This window comes from Ochotona curzoniae, unplaced genomic scaffold, assembly GCF_017591425.1.
Source record: "Ochotona curzoniae isolate NIBS_2020 unplaced genomic scaffold, NIBS_Ocur_1.0 contig_1014, whole genome shotgun sequence".
Lineage (NCBI taxonomy): Eukaryota > Metazoa > Chordata > Mammalia > Lagomorpha > Ochotonidae > Ochotona > Ochotona curzoniae.
The window spans coordinates 5,213,548-5,223,681 of NW_024464920.1; the positions used below are offsets into that span (position 1 = coordinate 5,213,548).

Sequence of the window (10,134 nt, forward strand, 5' to 3'; positions counted from 1 at the left end):
CTTGAGACAATGCAATCAGACATCATATATCAGAAGATGATGGGAATGCCTGCTACCTCTGTTTAGTTAAACTACGCATGTTCAAAGTCAGTATAAAATGTATTTCTTCATGAGGATCATGGTTAACGGCTTGGACCCATTCACCTGAAAGAACACAAGGAAAGAGGCTGAACTATTTGAAAATTGTTAGCAGGCACTGAGGACAATTTACCTCCTTAAAAAAAAAACACGCATCTGTCATTACTTTAGGGAGCCAAACATAAGATGCAACCTCGCATTAATTAAACCGCAAGAAATACTGAGAATTCTAAGGAAAGAATGTTTTTATCAGAAGGAACAATGATCCAATTGTGTCTGAAGAGTTAAGCGACAGGATTTAATAATCCATTCACCAAAGTGCACTCCCTAAACACTCCATACACTTTCACCTAACTTCCAATGGGTAACACAGAAGACTTGGAAAAAGTCAGCTGTAGCCTCCGTCATTTCAGATCAGGCCTTCACCTGAGATCCTGGTGCCGCTGGACCAGGTGGCAACAGCAGGTATGGGAGAGGTGAGGTGCTGGCACCTAGTGGGTAGAGGCCAAACATCGCAAGGCCTGGGGCAACCTCCACCCCCTCCGGAACAGAATTCTTTGGCTCAAAATGCCCATAGCGCTGAGGCTGAGAAACTCTGCTTTACATTAACATTGTATCCCTCTGAAGCCTAAATAAATCCAGGATACCCTTAGCCCATACTGTTTTGGTTCTTAGCTCAGCACTGCACTTCCACCACTTCCACAAAAGGTTTATAACCAGGTGCAAACTGCAGATTTGTCCTTTAGCAAGTAGCACAGAACAAGGAAATTACCCCCTGTTCCTTACGAGCTTCGTTAAGATCACTTGTCTTCATATTAAAAACCCTCCAAGCACAAGTGTACCTCATTTGTGGTTGATTTTATGAATTTAAACACTTGTTCAATAAATCAGTGACCAATAAACCTATAATGATGTAGTTAATATGTAATGAAAACTTTTACCAACAGGAGACAGATTGCAGGCCAAAAACACTTGGAGGGAAATCTAATCAAAAGGCAATGAGTACTCCAGGTGATGGATGGTGTCTTGTCTGCAACACCCTAAGATATTACCTCCTTCCGCAGCCTTTCTTTTTTTTAACCCTAAGTGGGACATCCTGGAGGGCACAGCACAAAGGAACAGAGTCAACTTGTAATGGTGTAAGGAAAGGTACATACGGGAGAAAAGATCTCAGGAGCGTTGTGACAAGAGAAAGCAAGGCCGGTGAGAAGTCTAAGGTTACCAAAAGAAACACACACGACAGACCGCTGCCTTCATTTTTTATTACTGAATTTTCATTACAAATGCTCAGCCGTATGATGATGTGAACACGAGTCTGCCTCGTTCCCAAGAGTGTCTGCACAAGTTACCACGCTGGAATCGGCAGGTTGCCCAAACTTTGCTAGGGACCTACAAACACCTTTCCGAAAGTAGATGAGGGGCAGCGTGATGTCTCTGTTTCGCAGGTGCCTTTCTTTAACAGTATACTCTAATTTATATTCTTATTACCTAGGTGCAACGAGTTCGAAGTAAAAAAAAAAAAAAAAATCAAAACCAAAAAACTCTGCAAACCCCGTGCGGATGGCGGGAAGGGATGGAAAGCACACTCGAGGCAGAGAAGGGGGGACATTTGCGCTTCGTCCACCGAGCAAGCAGGCGTGCGGGGTGGGGGTGGGGGGACTGTGGGTCGAGATGCACCACCCATACGCCCTCACGGACTCGGAGTCCTCTTCCCTTGTCCCCCTCAGCACCCCTCAGATCGCAGGACGCCCGGCTGAGCGAGCGAGTCCCCGGGGCTGCCCGCCGACTGGAGCCAGGTTTGCTCCGGCCGCTAAACCGGCCCAACTCCCGCCTTCTCCGCCGGAGTAGCACCGCGGTCCCGAGGAGAGGCCCAACCTCCCGCGCGCTCTGCGCCCATTGGCTCGGCGAGACGCTGCTCAGCACGACAAAGCCCGCCTCCTGTACCCCGAAGGCCCAAGGGCCGAACAGTCGGCGGCTCCGGGCGGACACAATTGGCCCAGACGCCCGCCAGTCTAACTCTAGAGCGGCCCGGCCCCAAAGAGCCTTCGGGGACGAGGACGTCCCGCCCCTCCTCTTCTATTGGTTGGCCCAACCCACCGCGGCCCCTGGACTGTTCACCCCCCCCAAACCCGCGGTCCATTCATTTCACACAATAACGGGCCCAACTGGAGCCGGTTCGAGACCTTAGACGGGTAGACAAGACTCTCTGCCACTTACCCGGGATCGAGAGGGCTCACACACACTAACGTCTGCCCCTTTCCTCTTGTGGTGAGGCCGCAGCACAAGCCACCGCTGCCGCTGCCTTCTGCGCAACGCCAACCGCCCGCCAAAACGGATCCTTCCCTGCGCCTGCGCAACCAATCCTGGGCCCGGACCCTTTCTCCGCCCACAACGCCTGCGCAAAACAGCGCACGACTCCCGCCACTACGCAGGCGCCGTAGGTTAACCGCCTTTCTCCCGCCCGCCATTTCACGTGTTTCGAGCTGCAGGCGGAACTTTCCAATGCGCAGGCGCGAGCTCGCCATTTTACTACCCATGAGCTCAACAGGCGGTTGTGGCGAAAAAAATTGTCAAATACAATGCTTTTCTGCCCTGTAGTATTAACTACGCGTCACCAAGCGAGTATGATATCATATTTAGGCGAGAAAAAATTAAAAAAAACTTTCAAGCATCCCCAAGAACGTTCAAATCTGACTGATTGGTAGGCTAGCCAATCAGAATAGTTGAGAATAAAATTACTCGGGAGCCAATGGCCTCTGAGGGGTGGAGCCAACGCAGACCGCCCAGACGGTGACGTGCTCAGGGAAAGGCAACCGCATCCACCAATAGGAAGGGGAAGAGATTACAACGGTCCAATCGGAGGCGGCCGGAGGCGGGGCCTGCCAATGTCGAAGGCGCGGAGGCGGGATAAAAAAGCGAGGCCGGAGGTAGGCAGGCGGATCCGTTGGCTGGCTTGCTCCTTTCCGCTCGTGGACGCCGCCGAGGCAGCATCTCGCTCGCTCGTCTGCTCACACCGTCATCATGTCCAAGTCGGAGGTGAGTCCGGCGCTCGCGCGGACGGGCGCGAACGGCTCCTTGGGCTCCCGGGCAGGGCAAGGAAGGGTCCCGAATCTCGCCGCGGGAGCTCGGGCGCGGGCGGGCCCGTCGGAGGCCGAGGCCTACTCCTCCCCGGACGCCCGGTCGCCATCTTGTCGTCTCGGGCGCCATGAGGCTGCCGGCCGCCTGGCGCGCGCTGGGTAGGCCGGGCGGGCTGGTGTGACGGATGGGTCGGCCGCACGGCGCCGGGCGCTCACTGGACCCCGGGGAGCGGGCCCGGTTCCTGGGCCCCGGCCGCCTACCGCGCAGGCCTTTGTTACGCCAACGGGCCTCGCAGCCGGCGCCGCACGCGGCCCCGGGGCGCTAACGAACAAAGCGCGGAGATGCGAGATCTCCAATGATTTCCTTTGCCTCGATAAAGTAACGAAACTTTGCCCTTGCCCTCTAGTCTCCCAAGGAACCCGAACAGCTGCGGAAGCTCTTCATCGGAGGCCTGAGCTTCGAAACGACCGACGAGAGCCTGCGGAGCCATTTTGAGCAATGGGGAACGCTCACGGATTGTGTGGTAAGATGGGGGAGGGGCAAAAGGCGCCGAGACACGCGGCGTCCGGATGCTTTTAACATTTGTGAGGTTTGAAATCTAAGCCGATGGGAAGAGGAGAGAAAAAACTGGGGACGTACTGTTTAATGTTCTCAGGTGATGAGAGACCCGAACACCAAGCGCTCCAGGGGCTTTGGATTTGTCACCTACGCCACCGTGCAGGAGGTGGATGCGGCCATGAACGCAAGGCCACATAAGGTGGACGGCAGAGTGGTGGAACCAAAGAGGGCTGTCTCCAGAGAAGTAAGTGGTTTTCCGGCTTCCTGTTCTGTCGGGCTGCTGACGGACTTCAGATTTGGTTTGGGCACACTCGGCTTTCTCATGTGCTGAATCTGGGTGTCCGCACAAGGTTGTGTTATTCGGGATAACTTGTGGTTTTCCACTTCAGGATTCTCAAAGACCTGGTGCCCATCTCACTGTGAAGAAAATCTTTGTGGGGGGTATTAAAGAAGACACTGAAGAGCACCACCTCCGAGATTACTTTGAGCAGTATGGGAAAATCGAAGTGATTGAGATCATGACCGATCGAGGAAGTGGCAGGAAGAGGGGCTTCGCTTTTGTGACCTTTGATGACCACGATTCAGTGGACAAGATTGTCAGTAAGTGTCAAAAGCCTGGGATTTAGTAGGGATTCCAAAAGGCAAATGGTGGCGAGTCATCTGAGACCATGCTGTCTTTTCAAACTTAGTTCAGAAATACCATACTGTGAATGGTCACAACTGTGAAGTCAGGAAGGCCCTGTCCAAACAGGAGATGGCCAGCGCTTCTTCTACCCAACGAGGTATGTTTGTTGTTCAGTTGAAATTTTGAGGTGCTGTAGTTATTCCAATCTGTATGATTTAACACTTGTGTCTCAAGGTCGTAGCGGTTCTGGAAACTTTGGTGGTGGCCGTGGAGGTGGCTTTGGTGGCAATGACAACTTTGGCCGAGGAGGAAACTTCAGTGGTCGTGGTATGTATGATGAACTAAGTTTAACCAACTGCAGTGAACATAAAATTTCACGAACCTAGATGTTTTGCCCCTTAAGTAGCTGTAAAAAATAGCTAAATATATCAATTTTAATTTTACATTTACTTAATTCTTAACTCTGGCATGTAACTAAGCAGAAACCATTTTGGTGAGCAAAGTATTTACAGTGCAGAGTGTAATGTACAATCCAGATAGTTTCACCATAGCTTAAATTTGCTGTCTTCCAGGTGGCTTTGGTGGCAGCCGAGGTGGTGGTGGTTATGGTGGCAGTGGGGATGGTTACAATGGATTTGGTAACGATGGTAAGTCTCTTAAGGAGTACGTAAATAGAAATGTTCCCTGTGTTCATAGAAACTAGTGCATGATGAGCTCAATTCAACCCACATTAAGCATGCTTTGTGCAGGCCTTTAGCCGTTACACTTGCAGATTTTTGTTGTTCAATACTTTTGTCTTATTGAGAAGAATTGTATTCTTATAGGTGGTTATGGAGGAGGCGGCCCTGGTTACTCTGGAGGAAGCAGAGGCTATGGAAGTGGTGGACAGGGTTATGGAAACCAGGGCAGTGGCTATGGCGGGAGTGGCAGCTATGACAGCTATAACAACGGCGGAGGCGGCTTTGGCGGTGGTAGTGGTAGGTATCGAGTGATCCAAGTATTTGGTATGATAGCTAGAATAGCCTTCTAGCTTTCTAATGCCCATATTGCAATTTGGAGCTCTTAAAGCATTGTGTGGTACACTGCATGGTACGTTAAAAAAAATGAGCTTGCTGTGCTACCTCCGAGCTTTAAACTGGGGCCGCCTCACTCCAGAATAAGTAGATAAGTGGGTAGTGGTGTCTGTAATCTTAGTGGAGCATCTTGGCAGGACTTAGTCCGGGCAACTCCTTCGGGACCTTAGGCACTTAGTTGATGCATCCAAACACTGCAGTGGCTTGTGGGCGTAATAGGCCCTCGAGACTGGAGTGTATGCCACTAGGTACTTAAAAGTTGCAGTAAACTGGGTTGCTTTCTAATTCTAAAAATTACTGGATTATTCAACTGAATGCCTTGTCCAGAAAGTAAAGTGGCAGATATGGAGCCACTAGAGTGGGAGGGAGCAGGCAAATAATATAATCCTTCATGCAGAACACTGAGCAGTTGGGTTCTCTCGGTCAACTTCTCCAGTAACACACAAAGGCCATCTTTCTGTTCCTTAGGAAGCAACTTTGGAGGTGGTGGAAGCTACAATGACTTTGGCAGTTACAATAATCAGTCATCAAATTTTGGACCCATGAAGGGTGGAAACTTTGGGGGCAGAAGCTCTGGCCCCTATGGTGGTGGCGGCCAATATTTTGCTAAACCACGAAACCAAGGTATGATTTGGGAGTTTGCAAGGGGCTCGTTCACTTGAACTGCTGTACCTTAAATACAGCATTACTTGACGTGAGGAAGGTTTTTTAAAAAAAATGACCCACTCTTGTTCCTAGGTGGCTATGGTGGCTCCAGCAGCAGCAGTAGCTATGGCAGTGGCAGAAGATTTTAATGACTGCCAGGTAAGTACACACCTTTTTTTTTTGTAATTTAGATTTTGTGATTTGCTCAAACCCTGTAACCCTAATATAGCTGAGCAGTGTGGCATAGTTAACATTATAATCTTGCAGTAAAATTATGGGTATTAAGCTCAGATAATTTGGTAATTCAGTTGAGCAAAATTTGTGGGAAAAATTTGAATATTGGATTGTAGCCTTGAGTGTTAATATGTTTAGATTAACAACTTTATTCCATATTGTTCAACAGGAAACAAAGCTTAGCAGGAGAGGAGAGCCAGAGAAGTGACAGGGAAGCTACAGGTTACAACAGATTTGTGAACTCAGCCAAGCACAGTGGTGGCAGGGCCTAGCTGCTACAAAGAAGACATGTTTTAGACAATACTCATGTGTATGGGCAAAAAAAACTCGAGGACTGTATTTGTGACTAATTGTATAACAGGTTATTTTAGTTTCTGTTCTGTGGAAAGTGTAAAGCATTCCAACAAAGGGTTTTAAATGTAGTTTTTCTTTATTTTTTTTTTTTTTTGCACCCATGCTGTTGATTGCTAAATGTGATAGTCTGATCATGACGCTGAATAAATGTCTTTTTTTTAAATGTGCTGTGTAAAGTTAGTCTACTCTGAAGCCATCTTGGTAACTTCCCCCAAAAATGTAAAGTCAGAATTCATCAGGGTGATGCCAGGTTCCAATTGGAACCTTTACACATTGCTTGGGTGGAGAAGCCGTTGTCCTCATCCTGACAGTTTTCTGTTGTGATTTCCTGAAGCTAACCATTAAGAGCCACCCAAGCAGTCTCGGGATTATTTGGTTATAAAAGTGATTGTTGGCACATCCTTTGCAATATATCTAAATTTGAATAATGGTACCAGATAAAAGTACAGATGGAATGAAGCTGTGTATCATCCATTATCATGTGTAATCAATAAACGATTTAACTCTCGAGTGCAATGACAACTGTATGGATTTGGGACTGGCAGAGATTTGGACTTTTCCCCTACCCACTACCCCTGATAATGTTGAATGCTTCTACCCCCAATGCAAGTTCAAAACTCTGCCAGATAATAGAAGCCAAATGCCGGCCAATCCCACCCCACTAAGTCCACAGACCAGACATTGCTTAAAATGACCAATACCAGTAAGAACATAACAGGTTCATGTTAAAGGAAAACTGCAGTATTGGGTCATGGGTGGTGGGTGTATTGTATGTGTATTTGTGTTAAGCATAGTAACTGGTGGGAGTTTATAATCAAACCATAGGGGTGATGAGCCATGTGTTTTCTATGAATTGATGTCAACTGCAGTTTTCCTTTAAATCTGATACAAGATCACACAACCACCTGAAAAGTGTTGATTGTATAGAAAATGTTTTCTAAACCTTTAATACTAAACTTACCCAATAATTGTTATTTGTACATAGGTTCTTTCAAGCATTTGCGTTTGGTACCCTCTTAATTTCAGTGCCATTGTATCTAGTAGCATAGATGTTTGTTGAATTGTAGGACTGTATATGCCATCCCATGGGGTGTGTTGGAATTTGGGGGAGGAGGTGGAGTGGGAGGCGGTGGGAGGGAGGGGTGGTGGTGGTTGGGAGAGCATGGACCATAGTTCCATGATACTGGCTGAGTTTGCAATGGCAGGTGGAACCTTTAACTGTTGAGGGAGTTTGCAGATACCTCAGGATTCCTGACAATGCCTTTAAAGACCCAAGAGAGATGTTCAGCTACTAGGAACTGCTAGCAAGCATAGCGCGAATGGCTCCAAGCTCAGACTCTGCAGCTGAGAGTAGACACTTGTGGTATGTGGAGTACAGATCAGCCAGGGACAGGCCACGGCACCTTCCTTGACAGCTAGGAGGAAGTGAAGTTTGAGTGACCATCGCCAGGAAGGAGGCAGACGAGAGTAAGGCACACCTGACTCTTAGGACTAGCAGGCAGAACCAGAAGGAAAGGTTTTTTTGCTATGCTGGTAGGTAAGAACAGATTTTACTTACATCCATAAAGTTAACCTAAAATCTAGCATTGTTAAATTTTCTTTAATATATTGAGCCAAAACTAGTCCAGTTAAGCTTAATCTGGTTTTTCTGGAGATTAATTACAAAAAAGCCATTTTTAATTCAGACCATATGGGTGGCTCCCAATTGAAGCAAGCAATTAATTCTTAACTGATTATCCTTGCCCTTTAATTTTATTGCCCTTGTACCCATTTCTTTGAAATAATGGCTCAACTTAATATATTGGAATTTTCCCGAAATGGGGGGGGTGGTTGGGTGGACCACTAGAGGGTGGTGGGTGGTCTAGTTTGAGGTGGGACTTGGTCTCTAAAGGGCTAGTTCTAAAGGTTGTTTACTTTTCTAGGGAAGAATCTGCTACACGCTTATCACCTTATTTAAAATAAAAACAAAACAGAAACTCCTGTCCATGGCTAGAAAGGTAAGTTTCAGCCAAGAGTGTTTCCAAAGAATTGACGCCAGGAATGCAGGAGATCAGACATTGGGAAGTGTTTGGTCCACTTTGGTATGGCCAACAAAGTTAGAGCAACAGGCATCCAGTAGTGGCAGGTAACCAATGGGAGGAGGATCCTGCTGGGTCTGCTTCACCACCTCTTTTTCCTTTTGCAGGAATATCCTTGTGAGGACAACCTTTTTCTCAGCCACTACATATATTCTCACTGCTTTGCAGTTGATAGTAGCTGTTGTACAGCTGATCAATTGTTCCATTTTGTGAATGGACTTTACAAATAAACTTTTATTTACTTCATCTGCTTCCTGTTCATTCTTTTCTTGGGTGTCAGCCTTAACCTACCATGATGTAGGCAGTGTGACGTGGATTCGGCAAAATCAGATGTTGACTGCCAGGAGGGCCTAGGGACTGGTTAGGTGTGGTCACATAGTGTTGTGGCACATTCTTACACATGGCTTAAAGAATAGATGCACTGTATAGTACACCCTTGTACTAAGGACCACAAGAGGTCATTATTAGCTTAGGTTTCATGTGCCTGGTTTAGTGCCTTACACAAAACTGGGCAAATGTAAGATTTCAAAACCAAGTCCTTTGAAGTTCATATTTGATTAACCAGTTCATCCAAATTTATACTGCCTGCAGATCTGAACTTTAGAGTTGACGACAGGTAAACTTTTGGATTGCATTTGTGTGGATTACAAAAGTCTCAAAGCTATCCCTCAGAACAAGTGCCTGGGTCTTGATGTGGAATGAGGGTGAGGTCTCACATCCATTGATTGCTTCATCGGTTGTAAACCAAGGGCTGGGGAGGTGTATCAGGACATGAATTGGTGCTTGTGTGGATGCTAACACTGCCAGGTGGTACCTTGACAGACCACAGCATCTGCTCCTTGCCCCTGTACTTTACAACCTGCTATGTGGGGACGTTTGTGATCCCTTGAGACAAAGATGACGTTAAGCTGCGTGTGAATTCCTTGTCTTAGCTGGTTCATGGCCACAATGATCAGAGCTAAGCTGAAGCTAAGAGCCAGGGACCTTATTCATGGTCTCCCACATGGGTACAGCATCCCAAGGCTTTTGGCCATTGCTCTCACAGGCCACAAGAAGGAAGCTGGATGGGAAGTAGAACAGCTGGGACACAAGCTGGTACCCACATGGGATGCAACACAAGAAGATAGAGAATTTACTTGCTGAGCCATGGTGTTGGCTCCCAGTTTGTTAGGTCTTAGCATTTATGTTTGTGTCAACTTGGGAGTAAGAATTCCTGTGTGATGGTGCTACAAGGGCAGAGGTAAAGAATTTCAAGAGGGAAGCTGTGTTAAGTATTGTGCTTACCGGGAAGATTGGAAACGTCATTTGACAAGGGGATTCTAATAAAGCAAGGTGTGATTGGACTTCAGTTGGTATGCCTGAAGAACCTCAAGCTTGTCATGCATTGTGCTGCTGTGGATATGAGCAGATT

At 47.3% G+C, this 10,134-nt stretch overlaps 2 protein-coding genes across 9 annotated transcripts in view; one reads left to right on the plus strand and one right to left on the minus strand.

Moving 5' to 3' along the window:
* Nucleotides 1-2,434, minus strand: part of CBX5 (chromobox 5) — a 40,191-nt gene extending 37,757 nt beyond the window's left edge. Inside the window, exon 1 of one of the 3 annotated variants that reach the window (XM_040979891.1) lies at nucleotides 2,296-2,434. The gene's annotated coding sequence lies outside the window, so the exon portion shown is untranslated. The remainder of the gene's footprint in view (nucleotides 1-2,295) is intronic. The other 2 variants (XM_040979913.1, XM_040979905.1) reach the window with 2 other exon arrangements.
* Nucleotides 2,435-3,006: 572 nt separating this feature from the next.
* Nucleotides 3,007-8,967, plus strand: HNRNPA1 (heterogeneous nuclear ribonucleoprotein A1). 6 transcript variants are annotated; one of them, XR_005883844.1, is made up of 12 exons: nucleotides 3,013-3,114; nucleotides 3,563-3,679; nucleotides 3,812-3,958; nucleotides 4,104-4,314; nucleotides 4,404-4,496; nucleotides 4,574-4,666; nucleotides 4,912-4,986; nucleotides 5,164-5,316; nucleotides 5,881-6,036; nucleotides 6,151-6,216; nucleotides 8,568-8,642; nucleotides 8,831-8,967. XR_005883844.1 is itself a non-coding variant. In XM_040979956.1 (11 exons), the coding sequence occupies exons 1-10, from the start codon at nucleotides 3,100-3,102 to the stop codon at nucleotides 6,204-6,206; spliced, it is 1,116 nt and encodes a 371-aa protein (XP_040835890.1). In that variant the 5' UTR covers nucleotides 3,007-3,099; the 3' UTR covers nucleotides 6,207-6,216; nucleotides 6,461-7,152. The 6 variants fall into 6 exon arrangements, 4 of the variants coding, with proteins under 4 accessions (XP_040835890.1, XP_040835900.1, XP_040835905.1 ...); XM_040979956.1 differs by lacking the exons at nucleotides 8,568-8,642; nucleotides 8,831-8,967 and adding an exon at nucleotides 6,461-7,152 and having other exon boundaries at nucleotides 3,007-3,114; XR_005883853.1 differs by lacking the exon at nucleotides 5,164-5,316.
* Nucleotides 8,968-10,134: the final 1,167 nt, after the last annotated feature.